Source organism: Acinonyx jubatus, chromosome E1 (genome assembly GCF_027475565.1).
Source record: "Acinonyx jubatus isolate Ajub_Pintada_27869175 chromosome E1, VMU_Ajub_asm_v1.0, whole genome shotgun sequence".
Lineage (NCBI taxonomy): Eukaryota > Metazoa > Chordata > Mammalia > Carnivora > Felidae > Acinonyx > Acinonyx jubatus.
This window is the reverse complement of record NC_069397.1, coordinates 15,641,537-15,657,339: the sequence shown is the minus strand read 5'-3', so window position 1 is coordinate 15,657,339 and position 15,803 is coordinate 15,641,537. Positions and strand designations below refer to the sequence as shown.

The 15,803-nt window shown below is 46.2% G+C and overlaps 1 protein-coding gene and 1 long non-coding RNA gene across 2 annotated transcripts; one reads left to right on the top strand and one right to left on the bottom strand.

Annotated features, from left to right (window-relative positions):
* Window positions 1-424: 424 nt before the first annotated feature.
* Window positions 425-5,867, bottom strand: TIMM22 (translocase of inner mitochondrial membrane 22). The gene is made up of 4 exons (XM_015065112.3): window positions 5,630-5,867; window positions 4,346-4,542; window positions 2,530-2,602; window positions 425-1,146 (listed from the first exon to the last, which is right to left on the bottom strand). Exons 1-4 carry the CDS (start codon window positions 5,865-5,867, stop codon window positions 1,070-1,072), a joined length of 585 nt encoding a protein of 194 aa, XP_014920598.1. The 3' UTR covers window positions 425-1,069.
* A 244-nt stretch (window positions 5,868-6,111) lies between these two features.
* Window positions 6,112-14,850, top strand: LOC128313476 (uncharacterized). Its single transcript, XR_008294243.1, has 3 exons — window positions 6,112-6,363; window positions 8,021-8,131; window positions 11,324-14,850. It is a non-coding gene; the product is annotated as an uncharacterized LOC128313476 (long non-coding RNA).
* The last annotated feature ends 953 nt before the right edge of the window (window positions 14,851-15,803 follow it).

Sequence of the window (15,803 nt, the reverse complement as noted above, 5' to 3'; positions counted from 1 at the left end):
AAACCCAAAAAACCCTGATACCAGAGAATGAGTGTAGTGGTGAACAGCCGATCTTCACCAGCAGCTGCTGTGACTTAGCAGGACCACAGCGGGACCCTGCGCACGTTGTGTCCTTGAGCTGGGCCTGGTCCAGCGGTCAGAGCCTAAAACCAACATGGCTCGGACTGCTGACCTTCCCACCAGGCAGCCTATGGGGTTTTTAGAAGAGGCCAGGGCTTATGCGTGGAATTCTGATGCATCCTGGGCCACGGCTAGGCTGGGCTTCCTGTAGGGCAGGCCCTGGCTGAAGTAACAAACTCAGAAAACACTCCTCTGCAAACCCTGAGAATCAAATGTACCCAGACGCTCAGGCGCTTTCTCAACCTCTGGGCTACCTGGCACCATTTTTGGGAATTGTGAAATTTGAAAATAAAAATAAACCACCTTTTATTTATTCATTTATTTTATGGTTTGAATGGCCTTTATTATTTATAATGGGAAGTGGAAGAGGAGGGGACAAGACAGCTCCAGGGGCAGAACCAAAGACTCACTCTGTCATTATCCCCCCTCCGCCGCCCCAAAACTAACCAACCTTTTAAACTGTAATATAATTTTTTTAAACAAAGACAACACTAAACATAATGACAAAATGGGAGAGAAGGTGTAAATTCGCTGTGCCCTGCCCTCGTGTGAGATGGATGACTGCCTGGAGCTCCGAACTTCCTGGTGTACGTCCAGTCGCCTCTGTTCCCAGCACCAAACCACCAGAGGGCCAGCTGTGGTCAGGACTGAGCTTTGGGGAGCTTAATTCCTACAAGTCAACACACTGACTCCTGATCTGCCCGAGAGAGAGAGGCTGCCATGGCACATCCCCCAGTAGGCGTGGCTAGAACCCAGGAGCAGACAGTATGGCCACTCAGAGGCTGGGGGCAGAAAGCAGCCAGGTGGCTCCCTCACCACACCAACTACATGAGGGAAAACAAAGGTCTTTGGTCTCAGAAGCAAGTGCCTCGGAGTGGTACAGAAACTGCCCTCCACCGAACAGCTCTAATCTTGGGCTGGCACTGTCCTTCCCTGGAGGCAATAACTCTCACCGTAGGTAATAATCAATCGCAGCAGAGAAAGCAGCAAAACCTCCACAACCAATGACCCCGGCCTTTAAGCCCGCTGTAAAGCAAACAGAAATGGCGTTACGTGTAGTGACGAACACAGGCCGCATTCAGGAGTCTGCCTGCCCCATGAATGCAGAAACCCGTGGAAGCATTCGAAGTCATTCAACAAACCCATCAGATCCACAAGACTTCAACGAGCTGTGTATACAATCTACTCTAGTGTGCTTTATATAAGTGTGCATTTGGCTTTTCTCACTCCGAAGAATTACTATTTGCAGCTTCATGAAATAGCCCCTCACAGGCAGGAAACTGGTTAAGAGAACCAGCCCTTGGAAGCAAGTGAAAGCACACAGCCTGTTACCCTGATTTGTTTATGAAATAAATTCTTGGGAAGGTGATCAAAGCAGTCCCAGAGGGAGCCAGGCTTCTCAGAGCCCCTGACAAAGCGGAGCGATGAGAAGACCAGAGGAAAAGCTACTCTATAAATCACAAATGGCTGTCAGAGGAGCAAAAGCAGCTTTTAAGGACAGCAAATCATCCTGCCTCTCAGAGAATGAGAAAACAGGCTATTTGGGTAAATCAGGGCACGGCAGAGGGGAGAGTGGCCCAGCAATGCACACTGTGCAGAGTCCAGACACTGACACCCCATATCACACTCTTGACGGGCACGCCAACAGGAAGAAGGGCAGGGGACTGGTTTCTTTGTTGTTTACGGCTGACAACCTGACATTTGGCTTTCCATGGGTAGGAGTCTAAGAATCTTCAACATGAAAAGACATGACTGTATAACTTACATACAATATTAAAACTGACAGTTGTACAGTATTAACAAAAATGTCTTAGCTACTTGAAATGCACAGAGCTGCGAGTTCAGCACGACCCGCCGTTTGGAATAAGTGGGCTCTTGGGAGCTGAGTGAGACCTAGCCATGCTTCCGTACTTATCCTGCAGAGCAACACATTCCAGGAATTACTGGGAGGAAGTTCTTCCCATCTTTTCAATGTGAGCCCAGTTCTAAAAATCTAGATCCTTCTGTGATTCTCAGCCATGGGTGATTTTGTCCCCTGGGGAAAATCTGGCAATGTCTAGAGACACTTTCAGTGATCAACTAAGGGATGCTACTAGCATCTAGTGGGTAGAGACCAGGGTTACTGCTAAACATCCTACAATGCAAAGGACAGCCCTACTCTCCCTCCAGCAAAGATTTACATGTCCAAAATGTCAACAGTGCCAAAGATGAAAAATCCTGATCTACACACTGGAAGTTTCCAAAATGAAGTTAATACAAAAGTAAATGTGATTTACTTCTCAGAGGGAAGAATATCAAGTGTCCACATATGCCTTGGGCTGTCCCTGAAACACTCATACATTTGGAAATGTTAACTACAGCATGTTGTCCGAAGCCACAAAGAAAACCATGTGAGAGTTGTTTACTAACCTCTGAAACCAATGGCTCCTCCAGTGATGCAGCCACTAATGACACTATTCTTCCAATCTGATTTTCCCCGGTACTGTGGGTGGAGAAATGCAGTTTAGAGCCAAAGAAACAAGCCAGACAAGATGAGTAAGGGGGAAAAAACACAGCGTTTCTAGCTGGCTAAATTAGTCCCTCCCCAAAGGAAACCTAATCTTCTTTGCTTTCGAAAGTATAGTTCCTAATTTGAATGTGTTCTTGGATGCTTCCTGAAGGTGGTATCAGAGTGCAGAAACCAAGCGTACAATTTGACAAGTAATCAAAACCTCTTTGGTTCTCCAATAAGTCCCATGGTTAAAATCATTAACCAACCTCTGGGGTGCCTGGGTGGCTCAACTGGTTAAGCATTGGACTCTTGATTTGGGGTCAGGTCATCATCTCACAGTTCGTGAGACTGAGCCCAGCATCTCAATCTTGGGATTCTCTCTCTCTATGCCTCCCTCTCTCACACTCTCTCTCTCTCAAAAATAAATTAATTAAAAAAACAACTTAGGGGTGACTGAGTGGCTCAGTCAGTTAAGTGTCTGACTTCGGCTCAGGTCATGATCTCAGAGTTCATGAGTTTGAGCCCCGCATCAGACTCTGTGCTGACATCTGAGCCTGGAGGCTGAAGCCTGCTTCAGATTCTGTGTCTCCTTCTCTCTCTGCTCCTCCCTGGCTCATGCTCTGTCTCTCATTCTCTCTGTCAAAAATAAATAAAAACATTATAAAAAAATTTTTTTTAATTTAAAAAATAAAATCATTAGGGGCACCTAGGTGGCTCAGTCGGCTAAGCTTCTGATTTTTGCTTGGGTCATGATCTCACAGCTCGTGGGTTTGAGCCCCACATCGGGCTCTGTGCTATCAGCATGGAGCCTGTTTCAGTTCCTGTCTCCCTCTCTCTCTGCTCCTCCCCAGCTTGTGCTTTCTCTCTGTCTCAAAAATAAATTTAAAAAAAAAAATTTTTTTAAATAAAATCATTAACCAACTTTTTTTTTTTATTCATTTATTTGGAAAGAGAGACAGTGCAAGTGGGGGAGGGGCAGAGAGGGAGACAGAGAATCCCAAGCAGGCTCCGCACTACCAGCACAGAGCCCAATGCAGAGCTCGATCCCATGAACTGTGAGATCATGACCTCAGTGGAAGCCAAGTCGGAAACTTAACCAACTGAGCCACCCAGGCCCCCCAACCAACTTCTAACAGAGACATGAAAAGATGCTCAACATCATTCATCATCAGGGAAATGCAAATCAAAACTAAACGAGGTATCACCTCTCACCTGTCAGAATGGCTAAAATCTACAACACAAGAAACCACAGGTACTAGTGAGGACATGGAGAAAGGGGAACCCCCTTGCACTGTTGGTGGGAATGCAAACTGGTGCAGACACTCCGGAAAAGGGTATGGAGTTTCCTCAGAAAGTTAAAAATAGAACTGTTAGGGTGCCTGGCTGGCTCAGTATGAATATTGACCTCAGGGTCGTGAGTTTGAGCCTCATGTTGTATGGAATTGTTGAATCACTACATTGTACACCTGAAACTAATATTACGTTGTATGTTAACTAGAATTTTAAAAACTTAAAAAAATAAAATCGTTAACTTCTAGCTTACAAAAAGAAGTAAAAAATAACGCAAGCCCAAATCATAAATGCACGAGAAGTTTACATTATGGACTAATGGAAATTCAATTTAGCGAGTACCAGACATTTCTGATCTGCTTTCTAATTAACATTCAGAGCATTTCTCTTTAGAAGTCATAACATGGCACAGGCAAGGCTTTCTCAGAAGGCAGAGACACTTACAGATTCTACCAAGCACTCGGTGCAAGAAAACATGGCGCCCACAATGGCAAAATTTTTGGCGTAGGACATCCCTCTCTGCCCCATGTCTTTAAGAACTTCTTTCGCTGTCGGCGTACGGTAAGGATCCTTAGGGTCAAAGCCCACATTGGTATCAATGCCGGCAGTGAATACCCCAAATGCACCTCCCAATACAAATCCTAAAAACAAACAGAGATGAAGATTTCTTTGGCATGTTTTCTGGGTTTCTGTAATGAGGTCCTACTCGAATAGCACATTTTGGATGGCCACCAGCAAAGAGGACGCTCCCTGCTGCCCCCTCACTCCACCTTGCCACTCAAGCTCTCCACTTACCTGGTTTCCACATCACACAAGCTAAGAACTACCTTGCTGACAGCTTCTTCTTGGTCTCCCTTTGGATTTCTTCCTCCTTTCATTGTCTAAAATTCCTCAAGATTCAATCTTTAACCTTTCATTCTGTCTATACTCAGACATTCAGCTGTTAACTTTGCATACCACTCCCGTGACAATGGTGACATTCATAACTGTCACTGAGTACCATGTGCCAAGTACTCTGACACTTTATAGTCACAGCTTCATTTATTCTCCACAATAGTCCCATGAGGTACATACTATTATCCTCTCCATTCTGTAGCTGAAGCAACTGAGGCTCAGGGAGTAACTTCCCTAAGGTCACAAAGCTGCCAAGTGGCAAATCCTACAGTGCTGTCCCCATCTCCCTGAGCCTTCCTGAGCCTGCTGGGCATTTCCATATACATGTCCTCTCATCACATCAAGGTCAATGTTTAATGAAATCATGGGCATCTCCCATCCAGACTTTCTTACTTATGGCTCCTTCTTTCCAGTCACTCTCACTTCAAACCTCAAGGGTATTTCTTTTCTTTAAAAAAAAAGAAGACCAGGCTCTTGTCTCCCCCTGTCCCTCCACTACCAAGCATGTGATAGTTGCTTATGACAATTTGTTGAAAGAATCCTTATTTAAAAGCGAATCAACGAATGAATGAACGAAGCCAACCATTTTATAACCAACTTCCAGGCCCCGGCCCGAACAGTACCGATTCTCTGATCCAATTTCCAGAGGCGAAAACTAACCTCAGGGCTTAGAGTGGGTTTACTCGAGTTCATGGATCGAGGCAGGGGTGTAGTCAAGGTCGAGGTCCACAGGCTCCTCGCCTCCCAGGCGCGTGGTCTCCTTGGCAGAGGACCCCTCTGCGGTCCAAGCCCTCAGCCTCCCAATGCTCCCCCCGCCCCCCAATCTTGCCTCACCTCCCACGCAGGCCAGCGCTGCCTTGAAGGCGCAGCTTTCCATTGCCTTCTCGATCATCTTCTGTTCCTCACTCTTGGTGGGGCTCGGGATCCCACCCAAACTACTAGGCTCCAGAAGCCGAGGCTGACGCTTGTCGCCCACCAGGTATTGCAGAAGAAGGCTGTACTGTAGCGGGGCTTCGTCGGAACCCGCCGCCTCAGGCGCGGAGCCCCCCGCACTGGGGGCAGTCGCCGCCATGACTGTAGATGCTCAAGAAACCCGGGCGTTCTTCCCGCAGCCGATTCCGCAAGCTTCCCGTTGAGGGCCTGCGCGCCTAGCCATCGTGACGCAACGGCAGATTCGCCACAACCAGCAAGACCAAAAAGCTGCGGAAGCAAAGTCCGTTCGTGCGCACCGGGCGTAAGAGATATCATGTTCCCCCAAAGCCTCTTGGGAATACTGAATCGGTCTCGTGCAGTATCCAGTGGCACTGACAAACAAGATTCAGAGTCCACAGAAAGCGCCCTCTGCTTCGGGCCTGCTGCGCGGGGCGTACCGGGATTTGTAGGCCAGGCATTTCCCAGGAAGCTTTGCACGGGCACTCGCCTGGCGGCCTCCTCTGAAGCTCTTGACCGGGTGGGGAGCGGTAGCACGCCCGCGAGGCTGCAGAGCGCCGGAGTGACGGCAGGGGACGCACGCGCCTCGCCACTGCTTTTCGAGCCTAATCATTCCTTGAAGAAGGGGGTTGTGAGAGGTAAATGATGGAAGGTGTTTTGTAAATAAGTGTGAAAGCGTGGTACAAATGTATGCAATATATGTTTTGTTTGACAGTTAAACCTTTGAGGAGAGAGGAGGGGCCCAACAAATGAGTGAACAAATGAGCTAAGCTAGCCAAGTATAAGAAAAATCGGAAGGATGGTAGGAGGTGGAGGCAAATGGCCAGATGGAGAGCTCAAGGATGAGGCTGCTACTCCCTCCAGCCAGTTGTTGTCAGTGGAATTGGGGACGTAGGGCTAGCATTGCCATGGGAAGCCTGATTTATATTATGTTAAACCAATTAAAGTGTTTACCAGCTTGCAAACTCAGAACCTAAAGGTAAACTGTGAAATAGTACTATATATGAACCCAGAAAAACTTTTACAGTAGCTTTTATGGTACTAAAATAGATCCCATACTGTCACACTGATCCAGCAGTGTATTTGAGTGTAATAGCTAAGAGAAACATAAATGCAAACAGAGGTGGTGAGCGTTGCCAGGCAACATAGGCAGAGATGCTTCTTTGGTACCCAGAGTGCTCTGTGCAGCCAAGCACAGCGTATGATTCCCCCTGCTTCTGTCCCCACCAGGCCGCTAAATGAGCTGCTCTGAAGGTCCCGCGTGGATTCCCAGTTGTTGAATCTAATTCAGACCTCATTTTACTAGACTTCTCAACATTTGACACTGTTGACTCCTCCCTCATTTTTTTTTCCAGTTTATTTTTATTTATTTTGAGAGAGATAGAGAGCAAGCAGGGGAGGGACAGAGAAAGAGGGAGACAGAATCTATGTGGGGCTCGAACTCACAAACAGTAAGATCATAACCTGAGCCAAAATCAAGAGTCAGAGGCTTAACCAACTGAGCCACCCAAGTGCCCTCCCCTCCTTTTAAAAAATTTTTTAAAAAAATTATTTACTTATTTTGAGAGAGAGGCAGAACATGAGCAGGGGAGGGACAGAGAGAGAGGAAGAGAGAGAATCCCAAGCAGACAGGCTCTGTGCACTGTCAGTGTGGAGCCTGACTAGGGCCTTGAACTCACAGACTGTGAGATCATGACCTGAGCTGAAATCGAGTCAGATGCTTAACCAACTGAACCATCCAGGCACCCCCCTTTTTTAAAAAAAGTTTTTGTTAATGTTTATTTATTTTTGAGAGAGGGAGAGAGAGAGAGCATGAGCGGGGGAGGAGCAGACAGAGGAGGGGACAGAGGATCTGAAGTGGGCTCTGTCAGCACAGAGCCAGATGTGGGGCTCGAACCCATGAACTGATTGTGACCTAAGCCAAAGTCCGAGGCTTAACTGACTGGGCCACCCAGGCGCCCCTCCTCCCTCCTTTTCGGAGATTTCTCCGTATTTTTGGTGAGCACCTCTCTCTCCTAGTTTTGCTGCAGCCTCTCCAGTTGCTCAGTCTTCTTTGCAGGCACCTCTGCCTGACCTTTTCTTGTTGGTCCTCCAGGGCTTCATCCTTTATTCTCTTCTCATGCAACTCACTCCACCGAGCAACTCATCCTTGTGGCCTCTACTGCCATCTCTAATGCATTAATGATTCCCAAATCTTCATCTCCAACTTAGACCTTTCTTACAAGCACAAGAACCAGACGTTTCCCATTGGCACCTCTAACTCAACACACCCTGCTAACCACCCTTTCCTTCCAGATGAGTGAGGGGCCCAGGGCTCTGATTCATGCTGAGGTTGTAAGAGCCACAGATGGATTTAAGAGAAGTTGGGACAGCCCCACCCCCACCCCAGCCACAGGCAAGTCCCAGGTAAGGCAGCCTTGGAAAGCAAGGGATGGTTTAAATAATTAACCCATGGGACTAATTAGAGAGCAATAATCAATCCCCAGATGAAGGGTATGCATTAGAGTTCCGGTGAGATCCAGGTCAGCACGTGGAGAAATTTCATGTGGCCAAGGTACATGAAGGAGGGAGCCTTTTACAGAACATCCTTGGCCTGGATCATAGATGGGGAGAGAACAGTTACAGACACTGATCTGGTATCTCTCTCTACCCACCCATCTCCTTCCATAGGTGGAATGGGTTTCACCTGATGGAAAACTTGAACCTCTTCAAGTATATTCTGAAAGTGAGAAGTGGTTTCCCATGTCTGTTTCCCTGGGCTGAACCTTTGCCGGTAGTCTAGGGATTTATCTGGCCCTGGCATCATGGGGAGTCCAGCAGCCTCATGTGACAGTTTGGTTCCCCACTCCCAGGCTGTCTGTTCTGGCCACAAGGATAGGGGGAGCATCTCAGTGGGTCAGAGAGAACAGGCGGCAGTTAAAAATGAACCCTTCATGGGAAGTGTTGTAGGGAGAGTCAGAACACTCTGAGTGTCTGAGTATCTGACTCGTCACTTGAAAGGACTCCGGATGAACGGGAGGAGGGTCTGGTCATACCATACCCCAGGTGGCTGGGAGACCCCAGCTCACCTGTAGTTCTCTCAGCGTGCTGCAGGAGCCCAAGAGTCAAAGAAATAGCACAAGTGGGATAGAATAAGGAGATCCTAGTGGAAAGTGCATTGTGTCCTATGTGGATTTGAACTGTATATGAATTTGGTAACAGTGAGTAATCTGAATAGTCCTGTTGCTGGCAGGAGGTATGGCCACATAGATATTCTGAATAGCCAACTGATTCACTGTAGATAGTGGGTACTAGACAAGTGACTTTCTTTTAAAGGGACTTGGCCCATGACCTCCAAAGCCAAAGGATCTCTAGGAGCTGAGGATGGAAATATGGTGTCTGAGAAACTCATGGAAGGAGAAGATATTAGTAAGAAGTGACTGGGTTGCCTGGGTGGCTCATTCGGTTAAGCATCCGACTCTTGATTTCTGCTCAGGTCATGATCTCACGGCTCATGAGTTCGAGCTCCACATCGGGCCCTGTACTGACAGCTCAGAGCCTGGAGCCTGCTTTGGATTCTGTGTCTCTGTCTTTCTCTGCCCTTCTCCTGATCACACTCTGTCTCTCTCTATCAAAAATAAATAAACATTAAAAAAATTTAAAGACCTAGAAGTCTGCTGGTAAACTGCTTGTGATTATGGATGACTTTGTTCTTTGCTTCTTGTGTTATTCAGTTTCCTTTTATGCACGTTAACTTTAAAAAAATAAAAATTTTTAAAGCCTAAAAAAAATTAAAGAGAATCCATTCAAGTTACAAGAAAGCAAAGGATCAAAAGGACAAAGTGGTTTTTTTTAATGTTTATTTTTGAGAGAGAGAGACAGGCAGAACGTGAGCAGGGGAGGAGCAGAGAGAGAGGGAGACACAGAATCTGAAGCAGGCTCCAAGCTGTCAGCACAGAGCCCAATGCGGGACTTGAACTCATGAACCAGGAAATCATGACCTGACCCGAGGTCAAATGCTTAACCAACTAAGCCACCAAAGCACCTGAAAGCATAAGGTGTTTTTTCTTGTAAAGTTCATACACTTTTCTCCAAATCCTAAGATATTTTGCTACCTTGTTAGTTGATATTTAACATATATAGTAATACCTTTCAATATCTCAAATAAAGTTGTGATTGAAAATCATTTATATTGAAAATGGTTTCTATCTAATCATGTGGGTTTTCAAAAGCACATTATCAAATCACCCCACTTCTTGGAAGCAGTGGTCAAGCCATGTCCTGTGAGGAACCTCCCTCTGTCCACTCCTCTAAGAGAGGCAGGATAAGTTCGCTACCGTTTGGACTTTTGAAGCAAAAAGAATAACATAACATTTCTAGAGGAGGGCTGAAAAATTAGTGTGTGTAGCTAATTTGATTGTGAATAAATAATCACTGCTTTATTACTAATGGCATAAAATTTAGACTTCTGAAAAACTTTCTTTGGTGATCCTTATCTCTTGAGGTTCTAAAACTTTGAGATAACAGGGGCACCTGGGTGGCTCAGTCAGTTAAACATCTGACTTTTGATTTCCACTCAGGTCATGAGCTCACGGTTCCTGGGATTGAGTTCTGAGTCGGGCTTTGCCCTGACAGTGCAAAGCCTGCTTGGAATTCTCTCTCTCTGCCCCTCCACTGCTCGTTCTCTCTCTCAAAATAAATAAATAAACATTAAAAAAAATAAGACTCTCTTTCCAGGTTGAACTTTCTTTTCTGCATTAGATAGGTGACTTCACTTGGTGGACAACCCCCCCCTCCCACCCCGGTTCCAGTCTCACACCCTCAAAGTTCCCACTGATCCTCTATTTAAAATTTGGTAAATTGTTCATCATGGATTGTTTTCTTCATAATTTTGGTTTTTAAAACATTGCATTAAAATATTATTTATCTTGGGGCACCTGGCTGGCTCAGTTGGTAGAGCATGTGACGCTTGATCTCGAGGTGGTAAATTCGAGCCCCATGTTAGGGATACAGATTGCTTAAATAAATGAATAAGTAAAAAATAAAATAAATAAACAAATTTATTTGTTTAATAAATAAAATAAAATAGCATTTCTCTTGATTATTGAGTTTTTTTGACATCCTCTTAAAATTTGGTCTTACTCTTCACCCTTGCCCCAGCCAGGGCTTTCCAGAAGAGTCTGTTACCAGCAGTGGGGTGCCGGGGCCAGCTCCAGCTTATTCATAAGAATTGATTATTGAATTTTTGGGATTTCTTTTAACTGGTTATTAAGCATGGCCATAGTTCTTATTTATTTATTTATTTATTTTGAGAGAGAGAGAGAACGAGCAGGGGAGGAGCAGAGAGAGAGGGAGAGAGAGAGAATCCCCAGCAGCCTCTGCACTGTTAGTGTAGAGCCCGAAGCAGGGGCTCAAGCTCACAAACCATGAGATCATGACCTGAGCCGAAATCAAAGAGTCAGACACTTAACTGGCCGAGCCACTCAGGACCACTAAGCATGGCCATTATTTTAAATTATATACACTTACAATTAAATCCTACTAAAAATAAAGGCAATATATACTCAGAAATCATCACTTCCTGAATATTTTACTCCACTTTCTTATTTGTTGGGGGAGGTCATGGAGAAAACATGACTGCTGATGACCAGTGAACTGGATCCAGGCCCTCGGAGGCTCCTCAGCCCCTCCTCTGGTTTTGGAATGTGGGTTCTGCTGGACGCCCTCACTCCCAGAGGCTGCTCCAAGGACACAGCCTTGAGTTAGTTCGGTGGTGTTCAGAGCAACTGGACGGCATACATGACTGAACCCAGGTGAGGCCTCTGTCTCAACTTGTGAGTGTGGCGAGTGGGCATGGAGACCTGCACCTCGTGGCTCCCCATGACTAGCCTCGTTCCCTTGCTTATTAAACTTTCCACCCAGCAGCCTGGTGGCCTGCCTCTTGCTTCGGTCTCTCCCTGCTCCCTGTGTGGGGGCTGGTTTCAGATCACACCTGGGAAGCCTTGGAGGAGCCTGTGAACCAGCCTTATCGTCTGTGCCCTTGAGGCTATTAATGCTTATTGTACCTGTGTAATAGAAATGCTCCTTAATGGGTGTCCTGCTGGCATTTCTTCTCAGCTTTGTGATCAGTGACATCATGTTGGTGGCTTGAAGTTGGCCATGATGGAAATATTTACACCATAGAAATCAGTAAATGTTGTAAGTCAAAGCTTTTCTGTGATTATTGTTCAACATCTGCCAGCATACCACTCACTACAAGCAAGCTTTGGGAACCGAGAACACCTTCCTATTTCTGAGGAAACCGGTAAATGAGGGAAAATAAGGCAGAAAAGTAAGACATGAAGTGCTGGTAATGTGTAGGAAATTTCCAGGAAATCCTGACTGATAATTAGAAAGAGAGGGCCTCTGGGACGCCTGGCTGGCTCAGTCAGTAGAGTATGTGGCTCTTGATTTCCGGGTGGTGAGTTTGAACCCCATGTTGGATGTAGAGATTACTAATAATAATAAAAGAGAGAGAGGGCTTCTTACTTCCATGAATGTAACACCATGTTTGGTATCATTTTGGACCCCTTGTGTGGATAAGATGTGGCCCAGGAGCTCCTCTGGGGCTTTTGAGTACACTTCTTGCTTTTGGTCCAAAGGCAGTACTGTAGCACCAGGGACTACCTGCACCTTCTCAGAGGATGAGGGTCAAAAAAGGCCCCTCTAAGTACACAGTGGCTATTCAGTTCAGAAGGCTGCACAACATGATTTTTCATCAAGGGTTGCAAGAAGGGCTGGGGCAGTGCACAGCCCCATGTCCTGATACTACTTTCATGGCCAAAGGAGAAAGGCTGGAGGTCCTCTGGGTTGAGAATGAGCTTTTCTGGGAGGAGCACAGGGTGCGGCTTTGCTGGTGCCAGGGCACAGGGCAAGCGCACTTCTGTATTATTCGTTGTAACCCCTGGACAGCTGATCGATCACCTGCCACTCGAGAGCACTGTTGATCTAGAAGGAACACTGGCAGGCAGGCCTCCAATCAGACTAAAGAATAAGATGGGCTTGCTCAGGGGGCACCTGGGTGGCTCATTCAGTTAAGTGTCTGACTACTAGTTTTGGCTCGGGTCATGATCTCACTGTTTTGTGAGTTCGAGCCCCATGTACGACTCTGCGCTGACAGTGCAGAGCCTGCTTGGGATTCTCTCTCTCTGCCCCTCCCCCATTGTGCTGTCTCTCTCAAAATAAATAAACTTTAAAAAAAATTAAATAAATAAATGGATTGTTCAGGTGTAGGTCAAGAAGAGTTCGTAGGATTGGAAGCAGGTCTGGGATTCAGGATGCTGAGGCCAACCTGGGCTTTAGAGAAGAACTTCCATCCCTCCACCCCTACCCAGGAGAAGGGGCTTTGGCCCAGGGGTGGGGGCTCTCTGAGGTCTCAGGAGGCAGCACCAGTGTGGGGGTTGGCAGGAAACACTCTTGCCCATGAACTGGAAGCAGAAGCCAAGTAGGAGGCCTCAGAAAGCACAGAAGAGCCTGAACCTATCAGGGGAGCAGTTGGGGGGGTGGGGTGGAGTTGGATCCCAAATCAGGGTCTCTGAGGCCAGGGGAACAGATCTGAGAGACAGACAAGAGAGCTCACCTAAGTGTGTGTGTGGCTTTTATTGGGCATCCACAGGTGGAAGCTTCTATGGGACTACTGGGTTCAGGTGGATCTAAATTAGAATTTATTTTCCTCCCCAAATGTGGTCTTACTGAGTTTCCCAGCTAGGTGAAATGGTGATTCCATGAATTTAATTAGGATTAAACTCTTTGCATGCTGCATCCCCTAGATACCATCTGACTGTTTTTCAAATCCATCCCTTCTTTAAAAAAAATTTTTTTTAATGCTTATTTATTTTTGAGAGAGAGAGGGAGAACATGAGTGGGGTAGGGGCAGAGAGAGGGAGACACGAAATCCAAAGCAGGCTCCAGGCTTTGAGCTGTCATGACGCAGGGCTCAAACCCATGAACTGTGAGAACATGATCTGAGCCAAAGTCAGATGCTGAACCAACCAAGCCACCCAGGTGCCCCAGGCACCCCTTTTTTTTATATCCATTGCCATGGCCATATTTTGGGCTCTAATTGGTTTCGTTTAATAGAATTTTAGTTGTTCTTCATACCTACTACCTTGCTGTCCTCCAAAGCATCCAGAGTGATCTCTCAGCACAGAAACATGATTAATTCCCTGCTCAGAATTCTCCATGCCAGGATAAAATCTAAACTCAAAATGTTGCTTTTATAGCTTGTGCCCAAGAAGACAAATAGGCTTCAGTCCACGTTTGCTCTCATTGGAACATTTCCATTCCCAATTGTCTGCTTTCCATACCTCTTTTGGATCTAGAAGTGATGGCTCAGAATCATTCTTAATAATTTGTGATCTGTAGTGTTTGAGAGATGAGTTTGGACTTTTTGACTGTGTGTCATTTCTTTGACTTGTGCCCTATACTCAGTCAAGGACAACTGTTAGAAAATATTTGTTATTATTATTTCTTAATTCTTTTTGCCTTTTCCCTATGACCTACGATAGCTATGGTAAGAGCAAAGGCATCCTGTGCTGTTTCCAGTGAGAGATCCTTAGACCGTAGCCTGATTCTGGTGGGTGGTCTTAATGCTCTGGAACAAATTTCTCCCACAGCGTAATTGTTTGGAGGTTTTACTTGCTCATACCCAGCAATCCAGATTTGCTTACCATCTCTTGTGCTGTTGCTTTGGCTTTGCTTACACAAAGTTATTGGAGATCTGGCAAACAATCTGGCAGTCTGGTGGATTGCTAGGGCCTACTTCAGAGTCGGTTAATGAACCATCCACTTTGCGGTGTCTCTGCTAGGGTCACAGTGATGCCAAGTTGTGATACTGGCTTGATCTGAAAAGTATTGGAAACGATGGAAATGTGCATAATGTTTTTCTAGCACCTCACGCTTCCAACTCAGGAAAGCGTTAGGAGGCTTCAGGAACTAGAGGTCTCCTCCTGCTTTGCTGGGAGATGAAATGAACAGTGAAAAGAACAATAATGGTGACTTCCCGAAGTTACCTACGAAGTTGGTGCGAGATCATGACCTGAGCCGAAGTCAGATGCTTACCCAACTGAGCCACCCAGGCTCCCAAAAGACCAGCCTTTTTTAAAAGGGACAGATAAGGGGTGCCTGGGTGGCTCAGTTGGGTAAGCATCCGACTTCAGCTCAGGTCACGATCTCGTGATCCGTGAGTTCGAGCCCCGCGTCAGGCTCTGGGCTGTTGGCTCAGAGCCTGGGGCCTGCTTCCGATTCTGTGTCTCCCTCTCTCTCTGCCTCTACCCCGTTCATGCTCTGTCTCTCTCTGTCTCAAAAATAAATAAACGTTAAAAAAAATTTTTTTTAATAAAAAAAAATAAAAAAATAAAAGGGACAGATAAAACAGGTAAAAGCTGTGATACAGCATTCATCTACAGGTGAAATCTTTTAAAGGAAACTCACAATTAGGGGCGCCTGGGTGGCTCAGTGGTTAAGTGTCTGACTTCGGCTCAGGTCATGATCTCACAGTTTGTGGGTTCAAGCCCTACATCGGGCTCTGTGCTGACAGCTTAGAGCCTGGAGCCTGCTTCGGATTCTGTCTCCCTCTCTCTCTGCCCCTCCCCCGCTTATACTTTGTTTTTGGTATAAGACCTTTTTTCTCTTTCATTCTGAGATGTCCTGATGTGCTTTATTTGTGTGTGTGTGTGTGTGTGTGTGTGTGTGTGTGTGTGTGTATTTAAGTTTATTTATTTATTTTGAGAGAGTGAGAGAGAACGAGCAGGGAGCAGGGAGAAAGGGAGAGAGAAAATCCCATGCAGGCTCCTTGCTGTCAGTGCAGAGCCCGATGCGGGGCTCAAACCCATGAACTGTGAGATCCTGACCAGAGCCAAAGTCGAGTTGGCCACCCAACCAACTAAGCCACCCAGGCGCCCCTGTCCTGATGTACTTTCATATTTTTTTTCTCCACTTATAGTGTCTAATCTTTTTTGAAAAATTTTTTCTTTATTTTTGAGAAAGAGAGAGAGACCAGGAGAGGAGCAGAGAGAGAGGGAGACAGAAGATCCTAAGCAGGCTCTCTACACTGATAGCA

Coding starts and splice junctions, on each gene's coding strand:
- TIMM22 (XM_015065112.3), bottom strand. CDS start 5,867: ATGGCGGCGACTGCCCCCAGTGCGGGGGGCTCCGCGCCTGAGGCGGCG. Junction 4,543..5,629: donor AGCGCTGGCCTGCGTGGGAG/GTGAGGCAAGAT, acceptor GTTTGTTTTTAG/GATTTGTATTGGGAGGTGCA. Junction 2,603..4,345: donor CCGAGTGCTTGGTAGAATCT/GTAAGTGTCTCT, acceptor CTCCACCCACAG/TACCGGGGAAAATCAGATTG.